Source organism: Protopterus annectens, chromosome 7.part0, assembly GCF_019279795.1.
Source record: "Protopterus annectens isolate FY-2018-M chromosome 7.part0, PAN1.0, whole genome shotgun sequence".
Classification (NCBI taxonomy): Eukaryota; Metazoa; Chordata; order Ceratodontiformes; family Protopteridae; genus Protopterus; species Protopterus annectens.
The window spans coordinates 1,696,106,553-1,696,127,255 of record NC_056739.1 but is presented as its reverse complement, the minus strand read 5'-3'; the positions used below and the strand labels follow the sequence as shown (position 1 = coordinate 1,696,127,255).

Genomic DNA, 20,703 nt, shown 5'->3' with positions numbered 1-20,703 from the left:
AGTTGAGAGAGCTTATCTATTATACCCAAATGGAGAATAGTATCCAAGGCTGTGGCTAGGTCAAGGTAGGCGGTGTGCACCATCTTCCCCTCGTCCATTGCTTTGGTGTCTGTCTCAAAGAAGTCAACCAGATTTAACAGGCATGACCTCCCCTTGATAAAACCAAACTGTGTTGGATTGAGATTTGGAGGTTGCCAATGTCCTTGTTAATGAGGTCCATGGTAATCCGTCCCATGGTCTTGCAGATCAGGCTAGTTAAGCCAGTGGGTCTATAATTTCTTTGATCATCGGACGCTCAACCTTTGTACAAATGGATGATAGTGGCTGTCCTCCACTCGACTGGGACGAAGCTGGTACTCAGGACTTTGGTTGAATAGGGTGCGTAATGGTGCTGCATGTTCCTGCCTGAGTTCATGTAGGATCCAGCCTGGGATGTTATTCGATCCCATGGAGGCTGTATTTTCTGCGTTTGAGAGGGCAGTGATGACTTGCTCCCTGGAGATAAGGGGAGGGGGGCAGGTGCTGGGGATCTCCCAATTTACTGATGGGGAGGACAGAAGGGTGAAGTTCTCATTGAACCTATCTGCCAGCAGGTTGGATATGTCTGCGGCATTTGTGTATGTGATGTTCTTGATCACCATTTCTGAGCAGATCTGAGTGCTTCCTTTGAGATTGCAGACATATGTGAGGAAGACCTTATGATTGTCTTTAGTAGATGTGTCCAGTTTGGACTCTAAGTTTGCTTTGGAGGATTTCACTAGTGCTCTTATTTGCTTGTTCAGGCTAAGGGGAGATGCACATACCACCTTGTTCTGTGGAGAGAATCAGCTACCACAATAGCCTTTGTTTTAGCTTTATTTATTTTATAACACTTGAAACTGTGTCAGAATATTACACAACACTGAAAAGTCCTTTTCTGGATAAATCAAGTACAAAATAATACCATCTGCAAATAAAGCTTAACTTTTCTAGATTACATGCCAGTTATGTCCTTGAATTTGTAAATCCTTGGTTTTCTTGGCCAGTGGTTCTAAATATAAAGCAAATAAAAAAGGAAAAGAAGACATTTCTGTCTGGTTCTTTTGCTCTAACACAGATTATTGGAGAGGAATCCTTCCATCTTTGTTTTTGCCTCCTGCCTTTCATTTATTCTCCTAATTAACACTGCTATTCTGTCTGAACACAAATGCTATCATTGCCATACTCCTAAAATCCTGGATAACTGTATCAAATGCCTTTTCTGCATCAAGACCCACCAACAATATTGGCATTTTGTTACACTGCGCTTCCCTCTGGATCATCATTGTTCTGTTAATCTCACATGTTTGTCTCCCCTCCACAAAACCACATTGATCTGTATCTATCAACTTTGGCAGCAACTTTGCCATTCTCTAGTATAGACAAATATATGTTATAATTTTGTCCACTGTGCTTCAGCAAAGAATTTGAGAGGTATGAATATGTGTGTGTATATAGTGAATTAAACTACTGTGCTTTTACATCAAACACTGGTTTTGTAGAGTGCAGGGCTTGCCAAATGCAGTGATGTTGATATATTAGTATTATGTATGGGCTGCCTTTGGGTTAAGATAACTGAATGTGTGTCTTAATGCTGCAACTTTAAGATGCATCAAAAGTTTTCCATTGCAGTGGGAGTGTGTGTGTGAATGTGAGTAGGTCAGGATTAGTGTAAGGGAATAGTTTTAGTGCTTTGTGTTTATGTAATGCATAGGTAGTGTCTCCGATAGTTTTGTGTAGTTGTAAGAGTTTTTCATAAGGTAATGTATAGACTGGAGTTAGGGATGGGTTTATCTAACACGATTAAGATAGAGCAGGGGAGTAAATGTCTGGCCATCTTGACTGAGGTGGCCTGTATTTCAAGGAGGTGTATAATTTATGATCTTAATTTATTGACCTTCTAAAGCAAGTAACTACTACCGAGATTTCGTCTTCAGATGTTGCTGGTAAAATTCATAATTTCCATAGCTGCTGTGCTCATTACCATACTGTCAGCACATGTTCTGTTGTAAATCAGATTTGGAAGACATGCCCATAGCCTCCTCTTACCAGAATTTTTCTGTTCACACTGTTCAGATACAGATCCTAATGTTTTTCATGGAAAGCTTATGCATTCAGGGCCCAAAAATTTAAAACCAAAGTCTTCCTGCATTTTTTAGTTCCATAGCTCGAACGTATGTCAGTGCTGCATATACTTCCTTCAAGAGAGCTTGACACGAACAGTTATCTCAAGCAACAGAGAAAAGTGCATATAGCAGGGATCAGAAGGAGGGTTATTCATATGATGAAGGATCGGTATAAGGCATTAAGAGATACAGAGGCCAAACATTAATGATGTAAACCTCCTCCTTTAAAGTCCCTTCATGAGGCAGCCTCACATTCCTTTAAGAGGGCAGCCTCATTCTTGACTGGTGAGAATTTAAATTTCAAACCTGCCATCTGCTGTCACTGAAACAGATTGGAACAGGCTCCCCTGGCACCCAACTTGGGGTAGGGGTGCATTTTGTTGTGCCTGTACCAGCTCTTCTCATGTTCAAACATCTAGAGTATAACCATGCCCTGGTAGCCACATCAAGGGCATAACCATGCCCTGGCAGTGCATTCCAAGTATAACCATGTCCTGGAAGACACAACCACAGTATAATCATTCCCTGGCAGATCACATAGAACTGCCCCCGAGTTCCTCATTGGAATTTAATTTGTCATTCCTGAGATCAGTTGAGTCAGTTCTTCTGTCCTTCTACTGCATTGAGAGTGGCTTGAGAGGGTTGAGGAGACTACAGTGGGTCCATCTCGGCAGTATTTGAGTTCATGGGAATAGCCTGCAATTTTGATAAGTATACACTGTCTGGTATCTGTGAACTTTATCCTTGAAAGTGATGGGGTGCACCCTGAGAGAGTGCAGTTCAGTTCCATCACTCAGTCCTTTCCAGACCTGTCATAGTTAAACATTGCTTCCAGTGTGCACACTATCCTATGAGTTGATTACCAGTTAACTAATGCAGTTTGGTATAATGGTTAGGGTTTTCACCAAATAGACACAAGGTACATTTTTTGATTCTGACCTCAGGTTGTTGGCTATGCTTAAAATGGCCCATCAGGGCAGCTAGTGTAGTATTCACCTATGAATTGTTGCTCACTTACTGCCTCATTCAGCAGGTGAGCACAGGCTGCCATTTGTAAAACTATGAGCAGTGGAAGAATTTCCTTTCTGACAGTATCCTGAGAAGGGGATTATGAGGATCAAGAAATGTTATGTTTCAGAGACAGCTATAAGAACTGCTGCCCACCTAATGACCTCTCACTTAGATGCCTCTCAGGCATATGAAGTCCATTGTGAACTGTTGCCGTGTTGCATCTCTGTCTCCCTTTCCCGATACACCATAGCATCTAAATTGGTAAATGGACAAGAAGGATGATGGGACCTAGGATCACTCCACCCCCAGGATCCTTTCCTAAAGAATGCCGTATTTCCTGCTAGAAATCTCCAGCTTCAACTCAAGTTTGATAGAGATGCAGATAACCTCTAGAACCCTCCTGACTAAATGGAGTGAATTCTGACTCAGAAATCCAGGCCGGGTTCCTGTGTGTTTTATTTGGTCAAGTGTAGGTTCCCGTGATCACAACATTTTTGATCTTGCTGCCTGTTAAAGAAGTTCATATAACATGGTGGGCAGGAGGGGTTTCAATTCTGCCTCATTGTAACATAAGTTCCCTAAATATCTGAAGTAACTGTCTCATTTATCACAATATTAGTCCTCCTTTATGGGCTTAGTTGTGGAAAAGTTGAAGAAAGTCATTCCTCAATCTTGGCTTAATGCAATTCTAGAAAAGACTTCTGACTATTTCTGTAATATTCTTCACATAGCCCATTGTAGCTTTGACTCTCCTGGTGGCTAGCAGAGCAGGCCCAGGAACACGCCTGGATCATGTAGGGTAGCTTGGCTTCGTGTAAGGAAGAGCTTAGATATGCCATTCTGGATGCCCTTTCCAGAGTGATGATCTCTTTGATCACATCATCCAGGAACTGAGTAAGGACCACAAAAAGTAGAAATGGGAGTTTACCCCCACAGAGGGTTTGTAGGTTGCCATCTAATTTATCTTCACTCTCTTAGTCCTGTAGTTCCTTAACATAAGGAAGGTGCAAACCAAATGAGAAGGGTTCTAATCATCAGGGCAGTTTTGTCTTGCAATGCTGTGTCACTGAAGTTTCAGAGAAAGATGACTGTGTCCTACACAGCAATTCCAACCCTTGCTTTTTGCAGAACCACCATTAAGAGGCAGGATCTTCTTTACGGAGAAGTACCCTAAAAGCTTGATGATGAAGCAGAAAATAATATTTTATTAGACTCTACATTTAAAGCATTAAAGATGCAGTGCACTGGTTGTGATTCAGCTCGTACTTTACTGACATATATTCAGGTGGGAAAGTAAAACCTGTGGGACAGACACTGGCAACATGCAAATAAAAAATCTAGGAAATACAAATGTTATTTTCAGCTTTATCTTTTGAAATAGACGTAATGAAGATATCAAATGTATCTTAATTTAATTATCTTAAATAATTGCATATTTAACTTTGGAAAGAGACCACAGCTGTGCCTCTTCGCACAGAAATTGTCTTTCTAGTTACCGCCTCTTATGTTATTTTGGCCACATATTTCCTTCCCCCTCCTATTTCATTTACTATTGTGTGTAAGCACAAAATTATCATTTTGTGAAATTACTCCCCTTAAATTATTTAAATTTATTGGCTATCCCACTGTATTTCCGAGTTAGAATACAAAGTGCCCACCCCTTCCAATCTGTCTTGCACTTTTAAAATTAGTGGTTACATTTAGAGAGCTAAAGCTGAGGTTATCCCCTGTCATATCTTAACTGCTTAGTGCACAGTGCAACTCTTAGGATATTAACCCATTTTTTCCATCTTACCTTTAAAATCTCCAACACTTACTCCAAGACTACCAATTATTTGAGGTTCCACATTCTGCCTTTCAGTAGTCATCTTGGGATTAGTGCTTCTATTTTGCTTCTAGTGAGAGAAGGAGCACGGGGACGTTATTTCCTGAAGACTGTTGATCACTGGAAAGCCTATTAACTGTTTCATAGTTTCAACTTGGAATTTGTGCTTATATTTTGCTCCTGGTGAGAGAAGGTGCAAAGCGCATTGATGCCTGACTGTTTCTGATTGGGCAGTGAGTGTCTGTGTTTGACCTTCCTGATTGATCTGGTTGCTGCTCAAGGCATCTGCAAGGAAAAAGCTACAACAAGCTTACAGACTCATGCATTATCTGGGACAAAACTGTGGATCACTAAAGAGAAGAAGCAAAGGAGGCAGTGTATCTCAGCAGTGTGAAGCTATATTGAGGCAGGCAGTAGCCATTCAAGCGAATCTCCTATTTTCATCATTCTTGACAAAGCTAATTCTTTCTTTTCAGTAAGTACTGTTTGGTTCACCTCTGTCTAACCTAACTTCAGAATATCTCCCTAAAAATTACATCCTTAAATCAATAGGGTCCACTTATTAGTTTCCCTCAAGTGTCTGGCCCTGTATAGACAGACACCTTGAACTGATGTCTTTCCTTATAAAAGCACCCTTGAAATTTCTCCAATACCTAATTGCACACAGGGCAACTAGTTTGCAGCACTGCCTCTAGAGTTGCAAACCAGATAATCCCGACATTACTTTATATTCTCACTCCAACCATCTAATCAGTAAAAAAAGGTCTGTTGTCATGGATATGACCTTTCCCACTATCTCTTTTACCAGCTTGGTGGATAATGGGCATCCTGAGGCAATTTAGAAATTATCTCATGTTTACTGACAACCAGTTAATTCTCAAACAAACTGATATGATATGTGAGAGATGTATTTATACAATGTCACTGGAGGCAAAGTTTTCACATAAAAGCACTCCTAACGTCAATCAGGTTGTCAGTAGTACACATACTGCACCTATCATACACAGCTCAAAGCAGACACATAGACCCACATATGCTGAGGCACTTAAATGTAACCTTCCTAAACCCCACAGGCCTCCAAGATAAAGAACACATGACCAACACAAGCCCCAAATGCACTCTTTCAAAACAGCAGTCACATCAGCACATACTAGGGTTGCCACCTTTCATTGTGGCTACAACTGGACTCAGGCCACAAGCCTCATACCTCCCATAACCCCACCCATCTTCCACCGACTTTCCACCCATTTCGTGACATTTTCATCATGTCACACGAGGGGAAACGCCCTCTTTTTCCAATTGTGATGTCTTTTTTTCTGCAGATTTACTACGCTTTTTGTAAAAAAAAAAAAAATGCATAATAAATCTACCAGTTTAACAAAGTCTGATAGTCTGTTTCTTTTTTGAAACAGAATACTGAAGTTTGTGTAGTGATTTCTGGACTACTGGACAATCAGTTTGATTTCCGGATAGTCCAGGGGAAAAAATGGATAAGCGGCAATGCTAACGCATACAGCCCCATCTCATGGAGCTTCTACTTTTAAGCCCATAAGCAAGCAAACACACAGTTCAACATTCTGGTCATTGGAGACTTTATTGCGAAAGGCATTGATGTCCCTCTAACCAGGCTGAGTAAGAAAAAACTTAGTCAGTTGCTTGTCAGGGGCCAGGATGTGCCACACTATGCACACACTCAGGTCATTGGACCACAAGTACCAGCATAAGTCAGTCATAGTCCATGTGGGTGTAAATGACCTGAGACATACCACCCTAGACTGTATGAAGAGAGACCTCATGGAGCTCCTGGAATATGTGTCCTAGGCTGGTATGAGCCTAGCATTGAGTGGACTTTTACCTTTTCCAAGGATGATGCCACAATAAGAACAGAAGATGACTGACTTTAATAATTGGGTTTGTTTTTGGTGTCATTCTAAAGGGATGCAATATATGTCAGCATGGAAGGAGACTGTCAACAGACCATGCTGTTTTGCCAGGGATGATCTGCACCTCTTCCCTGTAGGCTTTTGAATATTAGCTAAAACATTGTCCTCCCCCATAGTGCCTTTTTTAGGCAATGCCAAATTGAAAGTACTTCCAACATAAATCAAAATTAAGATATTCTAAAGGCGTTACTGCTCAATGCTAGTAGTCTAAACAAAATACTCCACTCGCTAAACTGTCCTCACCCTAGAGAATGCTGACATCTGTGCTGTCACCGAGACATGATTTAGAGCAGCAGAGAGCACACCAGCAGTGCAAGGCTATAATGTCTTCCACACATTTAGACCAGCTACTTACACAGACAGGGACTAAAGATGGAGCTGTCTCGATTTACATCAAAAATAAATATACTCCAATGTTGGTCAAACAGGACAATGCACTTGAGCTTCATGTTCAAATCACCATAGGAAAAATCCCATACCACTTCCTTGCAGGCCCCGTCTATGACCCAGGAAACCCATACCATGTATTTTAAACTTATTGGAAAAATTCACCATCCAAGTCAGTACCATATTCATGGGTGACGTTTATTACCCCACTACTAACTTGGTATCATATACAACACCAGACTTACAGGCACAGAGTTTCCTGGATTTTGTAAATACAAACTCCCTGGATGAGATTGTCCAACAAGCAAGGGTGCAAACATACTGGCTATGGCCCTCACTAATATGGGAGAGTAGTGCGCACTCCCTAGTGTAATGACTTTTCTGAAAAAGTCAGATCACAGAATGGTCTCCTTTGAAGTAAAAAGAAGTCCAAGATCCCGATCTAACCCTGGAATATTTAGGAACTACTCTAAGGCTAGCTTCCTTCTGTTAAGTGATAACCTGACAAAATTTCAAGCACCCATAAACCCTGAGAATACAGCTGCCTATGTGGAAGTGTTCACAGAAACCCTATACAAGCACATTAATAGCTGCAAAGAGGCAGCTATACGTACCAGGAAGAAGCACAGAACTAACTCAAAAAACAAGCCACCCTGGTGGAATCACGGCATCGATAAGCTGTATAACAGAAGGAAAAAAAATCATGCCACAATTAGGAGGTGCAGCACCCAGCAGGATAAAAGCACTCTCATCAAACTAAACAAACTACTCAGAGGACAAATAAAGTCTACCAAAGACAAATCTGCGGTAAATTTGACCTCCCAGACCAAGGACAAACACAAGGCATTCTTTAGTTGTGTCTGCAGCATCAAAGGCAATACACAGTTGTGTGCAGACCTTATTGTTAATGGATCCACCTATACTGAACTATATACGGAAACTACTGCCCCATCAGTCTGACGAGCCTGATCTGCAAGGCCATGGAATTTATAAACAAAGACATTGGCAACCTTAAAACACTGGACCCCACCCAATTTGGGTTCGTGAAGGGCCGATCTTGTCTCTTGAACCTGATTGACTTCTTTGAATCAGTCTCCAGAGCTGTGGACGAGGGTAAGACAGTCCACACAGCCTATCTGGACCTCACCAAGGCCTTTCGCACCATCCCCCACTCTGGAATCATAGATAAACTTACTAAACTGGGCATTAATCCCTACGTCACTCAATGGGTTGCCAACTGGCTTACTGACAGAACCCACATTGTAAAAGTAGCTGACTCCATATCCAGCTCCAGACAAGTGACAAGTGGAGTACCTCAGGGTTGAGTCCTGGCACCTCTATTGTTTGGCATCTACTTCTCTGAAGTACAGGCCAACACTAAGGGACTCTGGCTAACAAATTTCGCAGATGACTGCAAACTGGGAGCCATTATTGAATCCCCAAATGATGTCGATACTCTACAAAAGGGCCTTACAGAACCAGGTGCTTGGTGCTAGAGCCATGCCAAGAAATGTGTAGTTATCCCCTTTGGGAAAAAAACATGTACCCATGAATTACCACATAGGTCTCAGTACACTAAACACCGAAAGTGTGATAAAAGACTTGGGAACACAGGTGGACAGTGGTCTCACCTTCAGTAACCACATCGCCGCCATAACAGTCAGGAAATCCTTCTATGTGGCACACCTCATCACTAAGGGCTTTTCATCCGGAAAAAAGGAGGTCATTGTCCCACTGTACTCATCCCTCATTAGACTCATTATAGAATACAAAGCCCCATTTGGTATGTGCCTCTCAAGACATCTGCAACAACTGGAAAGGTCGCAGTAATACCTCACTAAAAGAATCACAGGCCGAAAGCAGATGCCCTATGCTGACCGCCTTAAAAAACTCCAGATGTTAGGTAGTCCAATCTCACCTTCATTTTTACATATGGGTTTGGAGCCGATCCTCGGCTCCGACTCGGGATGATTTTCAATCTCGAAGACTTCTGGTTGGTTCATGGCTAAGCAGGTATCCCAGTCGAAGTCTATCTCTGACTAGCAAATAGTGCCAAAGCCACGGTCTTAAACTCAGTGCTGAGAAATGCATAACTGTACCCTTTAGGAAGTCAACCATCACAGCTAAATACCATGCTGATAGTATACCCTAAGAGATGACCCAGTGGTCAAGGATCAGTGCACACACATAGACAGTAGCCTTACCTTCGACAACCATGTGGCCACAATGGTGAGGAAATCCTTTTATGTTGTGAAACTTTTTAAGTAAGGCCATGGCATCTAGGCCCAAAGAGGTCATTATTCCACTGTACTAATCTCTTATCAGACCATTCATAGAGTACAGTGCTCCCTCTGGTGTGTATCTGACCAGGCATATGCAGCAACTAGAGCACCCTCAAAGGTTCCTTACAAAAAGAATACAAGGCTTAACAAACCTGCCATATGCAGAACACCTTAAAGCCCTTTCCTTCTACTCAGTCTCTTATAGATTGCTGAGGGGTGATCTATGCCTGGCTTGCAAGGCATCCGCAAACTGTACACTTATGAATCTCCTACATATTCACAAGTCAAAGAGTACCAGAAATGCAAGGTCTAGGGACAGACAGATGTGTCCCAGAGACTGACCCTCCTATGGAACAGGCTTCAAATCCATGTGAAGCTGAGTTTGTCTATTACCTAGTTTAAGCACAACCTAGACAAGTTGATGGGAATAGGAAATTTGTATTGGCACTGGCACCTATGTCCCTTATGGACAGAGTTAGCTAATAAATGCCCTGTTTGGATACAGGACATCATTATTCTTTTGGGAAAACTTGGCTAGGCTTGGAAAGGCTGCCTTGATCGTTAGCCTAGTAACAGTTTATAAATCTATGAAATGTATCTTTCTCATCTTGTAAACAGGATCTGCTTGCACAGACAGTTACTATTCATTTTTTAATTAAGTACTCTAATCAGTACTACACCCTTTCCTTCTACCTCTGTTACAGAAAGTCAGGGTTAAAGAGTGGTAATAGTGCATCTGGGCTCACACACTCTTTTTCATCAAGACACTTTTAATTTCCCTCTGTCCATTAATGTGAAGTTTTTCTTAGTTAAATCTGTCAGTGGGATATTTAACACAGTTAATTTTTTTATAAATCAAACAGCATATTTTGTTTGTCCAGAAAATATTTTTGGTGGAGTTGTCATGAACTGCCTTCACCTTGTTGGGATCGGGGCTCCTGACTTCTAATGAGAATATGAAACTCTAGAAATCCAGTCTGCTGCTGTTATACTCGCATTTGTTTCTTTTTTTCTCTGTATTGTTTAATCATTTTCTTTCACTCTTTCTAGTATGATCTGTAGTGTCTTCTCATATTCTGCTGTCCTCTTGAGAAAAAAAACTATTATGTCATCATTAATGCCTTTTTCAGCACCAGATGACCCGTGCATTATCTGTTGGATAATATGCTGGAAGATATGTGCAGCAAAATGTTTTTTTTCTGCATCATCTTCTCCCTCTGCTTGGCAACTATCAGGTCCATTCTAGTTGGACTTGAGCCCATTTTTTCCCTAGCATGTGGCGATGGCCATTCAGATCAGCAAGTGTGAGAGAGCCAGCCATAGGGGAGGGCCATCGTCTAGGCAGCCATCAGAGGTTAATGCTGTCATTGGCTCACTGGGAATGAGACCATTATTTATTTATCCACGTAATCCCACCCTTGGTGGTCGCTTGGGCATCAGCATCCCCATAAAGACCACCTACATGCCTATGCCTACATTTTGCCTATATGTGCATTTCCCCATATGCCTGACAAGAGCTACCTTTACCAGCTTGGATGGTCATGCTGTTGCCTGCCGCTGTTTTTGCTCACCACTCAAGACTCACCTCCACTCACTGACCGAGACTAGGTCAGCTAATGGAGAGTGATTGTAACTGGGACTAGGTTTATCAGCTCTCACCCTAGGGTGGGCTTGCTCACCTTTTTCTGTGATATAAAGCACCCAAGCTTCTATTCTAACTCAAATCACCTGGTGTTTATCCCTCCCTCTGTATCTCTGGAGCAGGTTGTGATCTGCACAGCAAAATTAGCATCAATTTTGAATCTTTTGCGTCTTCCATGACTAGTGTGAAAACAGAATGCAGTTTCACCATCCATTAAAATCTCGTTTGTATTCATTACTGAGTGGTGTTTTTTTTCTCTACGTGGTGTGATTAGTTTTAGTCATAGCCTTGCATATCTACACTTTACTTTGCCTTTTTTAGGCTTTGATGATGCCAATACTGGGGAAGTCCAAGGTGCTGGTCCTGACACATTTTTCATTAATATCCTATTCTTTTGGCTTTTTTAGCTTAATTTCAACCTTTGTTCTTAAGTGAAAGGGAATCCTCCTGTGTGGCTGTGCTACAGATGTAACTGAATAGTCTTTGTGTTCTCTTCTGAGTTTTCATTTTGTCATTGTTTTCAAATAATTTACCGCATGTGCTCAGCACTGTTTTCTCATTTACTTTGTCAGTTCTAGCACCTTTGCCTTGGGGTAGCTCAGCTGTATTGAGCCTTTTTTTCCCTAGCAGCACGTGAAAAGTTGATTTGCCATGGTGTGATGTTCACTTTTACTGTACTGTTAAAATAACCTTTTAATTGAAATAGCTTCTATCAGCTATGTACTTATAAATTTATATATCTCTTTGTAAACCTAGTTTTTTTAAATTGTGAAAGTTTTTCTGTATTCATCCTCACCCCTGAATTTACAAAAATCATAACTATCTAATCCTTTTTGTCACAATTACATTTACATCAGCAGACAGGTCAGAGGGGTCAGATCAACAAAGTTACTGTATGCAGAAGATGTGGCATTACAGGTAGACTCTGAGCTAGAACTTCAGCAAAAGATAGGAGAATGGAATGCAAAACTGAAGGCACATGGGATGAAACTATGCACAGATACGACAGTGTTGATGGCAGCAAATTGGGGAAATCAGAAGAAGCTGAGAATAGAGATAGAAGGGAAGGTAGTGAAACAGGTAAACAGCTTCAAGTATCTGGGAGGGGTGTTTGAGGAGAACGGAAGTCTGAATGAAGAGGTCAAAGCTAGAATCAGAGGGGCTGCAGCCAACTGGCATAGAGTGTCAGGTGTAGTCTATGACAGAAGAATGCCAAAGAAGCTGAAAAGTAAGGTGTACAAGACGGTGGTGCAACCAGTACTACTGTATGGTACAGAAACCTGGGCAGTAAAGGCAGAACAGTTGAAGAAGCTAAAGGTGATGGAAATTAAGTGCCTGAGAAGGGTGATAGGTTGCACACTGTGGGGCAGACAAAGAAATCAGGACATAAGAGCAGAAGCCAAAGTAGCTGCAATTGCAGAAAAGATCAAAGAGAACAGATTACAGTGGTTTGGACACATGTGTAGAAAAGCAGAAGACAATCTGGTGAGGAAGATTTGGGAAAGACAGGAAGAAGGTAAGAGGAAGCGAAGACGTCCAGCAAAGAGGTGGATGGATTGTATGAAAGAAGATCTGTGACAGTCAGGCATAAGTGTTGAAGAAGGCAAGAGTGTGGCACTGAATCGAGAGAGTTGGCGACAGTTATCACGATACCCCGACCCCATGTAGAAAAAAAAAATGGGGAAAAAAAGGGGCTGATGATGGTGATGATGATGATACATCTGGTCCAGCATCTCCTCGTGCTTCAATTACTGAATGATCATGCACACTGGAAGAATTGTCACTGCGATTTGCGCTGCTTGATCCATTAACCATTTTGATTGAAATCTACTTCTTCTGAATGGGCTTTCTTTCAATGAGGTTAATTTTTATTATCTTTGTAAACCTTAATGAAATTATTCTGCTTTTTGTAAAATGCATTTCCTAGTCATGTCGGGCAGTCTCTTTTGTAAGGATAGGTTTATTACAATAGTGTATCATTTCTGAGTGTGCTTTCCTGTTTCTAGAGCATGTTCCTTTTGCCATATGGCTATGTGGATGTTTGTATTCCATTCTATTCACTTGCATTATTGCCGTATAGTGTTATCTTTGCCAAAAGTTTTAGTGATCTTGTATAATGTAGCAGGTTTTCTAGAATTATTTCTGTCTTTGTCAGTGCCTTTCTCCTGGCACTTTATTTGTGATGTATTTCCTGCATCTTGAGTTAGTGCAGTTTATTCCTCCCCATTTTCTTTTAAGTCCTGTGTATGTTTAATGTAGCTCTCACTTACCTCTAAATTACATTTCTGAATTTGTGTATACTGAACTGTGTAGTCTTCATTGTCTTAAAGTATTTTGTCAGCTTATCCTCTGTACAGTGTTACACTCTTTCATTCAGTACTTTGTTTTACTTTTCACTGGTTGCTATCTATTGTATATATCTGTTGTATAGTGTTTCATTAGACATGTAGTAGCATTTGGTTTCATTTTTGCTCTCTGTAATTGCCATTTAATTGTTAAGTAAACAAAGTTGTATCACCACAAACCCAGTTGGAAGCCAAACTCCGTTTGATAAACTCAGTTTAATGAAAAAAGCAATCCACATTAACGTATAGCACACACAATACACGTTTTCGTCATCAACTTCATCAGATGGCTAAAACACCCCACACTACCCGTTTAAGTACAACTTCATCCCTTCAGACATCCAATAGGAAAACAGAAGCAATTAATAGTTACCAAATCCTTAGTATCATCGATCCGTTTTTTGGTTTCCTTAGTATCATCGATCCGTTTTTTTGGTTTCCTTAGTATCATCGATCCATTTTTTGGTTTCCTTAGTATCATCGATCCGTTTTTTGGTTACCATTTAATTGTTAAGCCTTGTTAGCTATGTCTGCTTTTGTGATTTTAGACAGTGTCCCTCTGTATCTGTGTCATATTCTGATACATTCTGCACCTGAGGTACAATTTTCTGTTACTTTTTCTGTACACTGTGCAGTTATACTTTATTTTGCCCACTTGGCTGCCTTTATCATGCAGTTAGTCTTGTGTGCTCCTTTGAGTTTTAAAGTTGTTTTTTGACTGTGTACTTGCTGTAATTATTTGAAGCTTTTCTTAGTTTCCTGTTTTGCATTTTGTAGACAGCAGCTCTTCTAAATGACTGACATAAAATTAATTAATTGAATACATATATACAGACACGCATACACACGCATCCAAACATCCTTGTCAAGAATCTTACTATAATTTACTAGTCTTGCATTATTTCTAGTTGCCATGTTATCTGTGGGCTTATACTTTCTTGCTAATATCCTTGTGCCTTTGTATGTGAGGGCTATGTGGGATTAAGATGTCAAAAATAGCTGACCATTTTGTGGCAACACTATAAATATTGGGCAGAAGTGTCGCAGAGTTCACCAACTGACACACCTAAAACAACTACTATTCCACAAAGGTTGACATGCATCACATTACCAAAAAAAAAAAAGCTTATTCTGTATTATTTTGCCACTGTGTGTGATGACCTTTAAGTTTATCAGTGGGTTTTTTGTCCATTCATTCTCCCATTACTGAGGAGTCCATAGTGAGAAAAGGAGAGATGGCCAGAGGGACCGTCATCCATGCAGCCATAAAGATTGTTTGTACCCTCTTCGGCATCCTGGCAGTGAGGCATTTTCTGTTTAAGCCACAACTCTACTCTTGGTGGCCGATGTTAGCACCTACATTACTGAGGGACCTTCTATGCCTTCCCTTTACATTTGCATACCACATCCCACACCTGATAAGGGCTTTTTTAACCAGCTGGAGAGTGCCAAGCTCAAGCCCATGATCCTGGCCATTTTGGTACCTCATAAACCTCCTTTGCTTGGTGGCAGTTGGGTGACTAGAACCATAGTTCCTCCTTCGTCAGGGTAGGTGAACTAGCAGTGGCTATTTACTCCTGTCATCCACCACCTGACTCTTCCAGCACCCAAACTGCTACTCAAGCTATGGTCATTTGTGTCATAGTCAAGGCTTCATCCCTATATGCAACCAAAGCAGACCAAAGAGCATAGTTTTACCTACATATGGTAGTGGCATGCCTGTCAGTTGGCAGTTTATTCACCTTTCACTTGTATCTCTTCAGGTGATGTAGTTGGATCCGCAGCTGAAAACACTGCAGAGTTCTAATGATAGGCCTCTAATTATCTAATCAGAAAGTATTGTTGAGAGTCATGTGTAATGCACAAAGCTGCAAAAGTAAATTTATTTATATATATTTACCCAATTACAATAGTTTATATATATTTCTATTCTAAGCCAGCAGGGCATGCTGTTGTTACATTTTAGCTCAGTACTTTACACCTTTGCACATACTTCTGTATAAATCATATCAATATTCACAAATGACATAGAATTATTTACAAAATTCCAGATAGCTGGGCAGGCAGTATTTCCTTTTGTGACAATAAGACCCATTGCTCCTACTACTGTTGGAATTGTTTGGGTACCATTCTTCCACTTTGCCCTTGTTTCTGCCCGCATATCTTAGTGTTTTATGATTTAGTATCTCTCTGCAAGTAGACACTGTAATCTTCTTCTTCTTCTTTGGGCTTTTCCCGGTTAGGGGTCGCCACAGCGGATCACCTGTCCGCTAATGATTGGCAGTGGAGTTTTATGGTGTCGAGTTGCCAGCCCGGCGCCCAACCTTCCATGGAAGGCACACACATGCACGCACTCACGTCTAAGGCCAGTTTAGAGTATCCAATCAACCTACAGCATGTCTTTGGGATGTGGGAGGAAACCAGAGACACTCTAATCACTTGTAGAAGTTTCACTGATCAATACTACTGTTGTCTTCTCTTCATAGACTACTGTATCTGGTTTTCTCTCATCTATTTTTGAACTGTTGGTAGTGGGTAATCCCATTTGATGTAAACTTAAGTCATTCTCTGTAACGTTTGTGGCTAATGTTTCTCAACTGCTTCAGTATTGTAATGTTTGCACAGTCCTCAGTGCAACAGTCTGGCCATATTATTATACCTTTCAGTATACAGGCCCTCTGCCATTTGTGTATCACACCCACCTACAAGATGTGTGACTGTTTCTCCCACATGTTCAATGGACTTTGTAAACCAACATGTACATAGTCCACTATCCTGGACTGACCATGTTAATCTTTTATCCTTTGGTTTAACTTCACCTCTCCTTAACCATTCTCCATCAGGTCCTGATCGACATGAGATTGTTCCAGGAGCTTTCTGTACTTACAACTACATTTATACCTTTTTTGTGTTTCTTGCCTTCTCATCTAAACCTTCTATTTATAGTCTTTCTTTTGTTTTTGGCACATTCAGTTGCTGCCTGCTTTTTGTCTACTTCTGGTTTGGCTTCCATTCCCGCTTGACACCAATATGCTTCTGCTAAACTAAGCAGGGAAGTAGTATTAGATTTGTTCTCTTCATGTTTCCAAACCTTCACTATATTCACATCTGATGAGGTCAGCAGATATGTATGCAGTCCTACGATTGCACATCTTTACAAGAAGTAGTATTGAGGAGGCCCATACCTTCTTAAGAATGAAAAAAATATAATTTTGGTATACACTGATTTTATATATCATTTGATAAGCATGAAGCATTTTTATTGTTTTCCTGTTCAACTGATCCAGTACCATTTGGAGTTAGTCAGTCACCCCAAAAGTGTAAGCTAGAACAAGAGGAGCAAATAGGTTTATAGCTTGGACTTTGTTCCTGGATGTCAAGGCTGTTTTTATTGTTAATTTTCATCTTCTAAAATACTCCTTACTAAGCTTTGTTTGAATTTGTTCATATTTTACTGTTGAGCCTTATTCAATTCCAAAATATTTATACACTCCCTCCTGTTCAAGTTCCTTTATATCACATGCCTGTCCTAGACTAATATTTGCTTGGTGCTTCAGCTTTACTGCTTTAAATGTTGCTTTTGCCCATTTATCAAGACCAAATGACAAGCTTATATTATCTGATAAAGTTTTGTCCACTTCCAGTTGTGCTTTTAGCTCGTTGTCTGGTGAAATATTCAGTTTTAAATCATCGCAAAAAGAAGTCTTTACACTTTGTTGTTTTGTGGGAGCCAAATTGTGTCCATGACCTAATTTGTTAAGTAGACAGCTTAATGAGATAAGGACAAGACAAAAGAGCAGCGGTAACAGAGTTTCCCTGGAATATCCCTTTCTGAATTTTTATCCCTGGGGTAATAATTTGCCCTTTGCCATGGCTTAATTTCAGACAATTTGGCCAGTTTGTTGTTGGAGATTCAAATGTAAATTGTGCTGCTACAGTAAAAGTCCACTGTGAGAGTGTGCATAATTATACACACACTTTTACTAGTATGTGTGATGCCCGTCCACTCGTCCAGCAATCAAGGAGCCTCAATCCTCACCACTAACACCAGTTAGGGGTGTGCATATAGGGAAAGGATAATAAATACACACACAGTAAAGTACAATTTCCCTTAAGAGCACACAGAGATCACAGTCAGTCTGGGGCTGGTCTCTCCCTTTCTATCCATGTCTCCAATAAGACTCCCCACTGGCACAGCTATAGGGTCCAAATCTCAGCCTAGTGGGCAAGCTAAAACCTCCAGCACCCTCACTGTCCAACCATTGCTTTGTGTCCCTGCCCAAGTAGCTGACACACACACACTTTGAGGTAAGAGTTATATACAACCACACAGACACTCATGGGGAAGGCTGGCACAGGTTCTCTAGCTGTGCCCTTTTTCTGCCCAGTCTAAAAGGTAGTACCAGCTGCCACCACCCACTAATATCAGCTACTCAAATGCCCTTCTGAAAGGCTGTCCAATTATTACTGTGCAATATTATTATCCAAATGGTAAGTGTGACTGAACAGTCAAGGCTTATTAGAGTGACGTGGTACAGTATCACTATGTATGTGCAATGTATTCTAGAGCTTAAATTAACTCTACATAAAACAGCCACAGTTGACATGTTTAAAAATATTTAATAAGGTTCATAGATTAGTACTAGGCTAACTACCCTTGTGGGCCATTTCACGCCTAGCCAATTACCCCATGTGAGAATCAAACCTTATATCTGTAAGGTAAACACCTTAACCATTATGAAATCCTAATTAATAAAAACACAAGACAATACTTCTTACTACACAGTGCTAGTCAAGAGTTCAGAGATCACAGAGAAATACTTAAAATAATATAGTAGCAAAAGTTTTGACATCACAGAAAAACAAACTAGTCTAATCTTCCTATTTCCTAGCTATATCCATGAGAAAACACAGTTCTAAATAACTTGCATATAGAGCAAAGCAGTGCTGGTGATGTTGGATGTTCTCAAGACAAAATGCTCTGAGCTCTCTGATTCTCTCTCTTTAAATTGATAACACAGAGCTGCTTCACATGATATCATTCTTCACACTTCTCTGGTGTTCCCAGGCTAACAGAAACTACATTTACATTATTTACACCTGGTTGGAAACCAGAGCAATAAAGGATATTTATACATGCAAATTCTAGCTATTAACTCTGGTCTTAAAACAATAGGCAGGATGCCTCCATCTAGATATATCGGCTCCGAATTTTGACATCAAAGACAATCATAAAATGCTTGACTTCGCTTTCTTACAGCAGAGTGCACTGTTACATTTTTGCAATTCAATATCCAATGCAGTCTTTTCACATTTAAGAGAACAAGCCTGTGGCTTACATTAATATTTACAAATGACAGAATTATCTACAAAATTCTATCTGGCTAGGCTGGCAGCCTTCACCTATGTTCACAGTATGTCACAATTTTTGTAGACAGATGTACAAGGCAGTTAAGCTGTCTTTTGCATGACATGTCTGTATTACTAATGTTTGCTTAGCTTGTGCCCTTTCTGTGCTCCAGGCTGCACAGCATTTGGTTGGATGACTCTGCAGGGGAAGAAGAGCAATGGTACTGACCTACACAGTAAGACTGCGTTGACAGTGGGGATCAGCCGAGAGCATGCCAAAATTTTCAATTATGGACGGATTTACGGTGCTGGCCAACCATTTGCTGAAAGACTGTTGATGCAGTTCAACCATCGTCTGACCCACCAACAAGCATCTGTGAAAGCAAGACAAATGTATGCTGCAACAAAAGGTGTCAGAAGGTAAGCAGATTCCATAGTTAATGTCTGTAGGCTCAGAACTTATTTAATATATTTTACTGAAGTGTGTTATTATTTAAAATGTAACAGTTAAAACATTATGGAGCATTAAGTGTACCATGTTTTGTGGCACATGGCAGTCATGTTTTGTGCAGTGTACATTCACTTGATCTGCACTCTTCAAAGTATACTTAAAGTTACTTGCTGCCCACACACAATGCAGTTAAAAAGGTATACAGTTTAAAATCTAAAGTCTCAGCCTTTATCAGAAATGTCATTTTCTATAATGTGCTATGAAAAATTATATTACTAATTGCTACACTTAGTAGCTCTGTCTAGCAGCCGTTTCTTTGGGTCTCATATACTGGTCTCTGTCACTGATGACACATCAGTCATATCATGCAGGTAACCTTGTCCTCACTTGTCCTGTTTCCTGGTAAATTTCGTAGACATTTGTGATTTCTTCATTAGAGCTTCACAGTAAAGCTTCATGTCTGATGTTGTCCTTTTCATTCTTCTGACTCAGCTGTTTATTTCAGACTTAGGAACCATCTCTCAAGCTCCTTCCTGTACCCATAACACTCTGCTGTATCACGAAAGCCCCAGATCTTGTTTGCTGCATTTGCGAACAGATGCAGGTTTCCTTAGCTCTTGAGCGATTTTTTTTTTTTTTTTTTTTTTTTGTGAGTAGTAGTATGGTTTTTGTTTTAAAAACTTGTCTTGAACATTTGTCTAATACATTTCCTCCCTTCCCTTTCTTTCAGGTTATCACTGGCATTAGGTGCTTCCCTTTCTACTATTTCAAATCGTATTCTCCTTTATCATTGTTTATTCTCTTTCTACCCTTCTTATATTGGTATCTTGCTATTACCATTGCTGGTATTTTAAACTTTCTCTGCTGTTAGTTTCATTTAAAAAAAATGTGTAGTATTTTTCCTTGGTGTTACTGTTTGTCTTGCTCTTGTTGTTTTTTTTCTCTGTCATCATGTCAGAGGAACCCATAGGGTTTAAAAAGTGCACTTCTTGTGGTCATAAAATCCCTAATTTGGATGCCCACAAGGAGTGTGTGTGTGTGTATTGTTTAGGGGCTTATCATCTGAACACCAGTTGTAAGATTTGTGCAACATTGAATCCGAGGGCCTTAGCGGATCATCGCAATTACCTTATATTGAGAAGACTTTTACTGGCTACTACTTCTGCAGGGGATCAAACCCCCTCTAAACACAGTAAATCAGCTCTCTAGGAGCACAGGAAGTGCTCTTGAAGTCTCTCAAGTATTCTTTGGAGCTTCCTTCAAAGTCAAGAAATACTTTGGCTCCTGTGCCTTTGGATCCTAAGCCCAGACCATTAGGTCCAAA

The 20,703-nt window shown here is 40.5% G+C and overlaps 1 protein-coding gene across 1 annotated transcript in view; it reads left to right on the top strand.

The window, feature by feature from the left end:
- The window catches only part of POLG (DNA polymerase gamma, catalytic subunit), a 1,518,109-nt gene that overhangs the window by 954,515 nt on the left and 542,891 nt on the right, over positions 1–20,703 (top strand). The window contains exon 18 of the mRNA XM_044078211.1: positions 19,102–19,348. Within this exon, the coding sequence (XP_043934146.1) occupies positions 19,102–19,348 (247 nt within the window). The remainder of the gene's footprint in view (positions 1–19,101; positions 19,349–20,703) is intronic.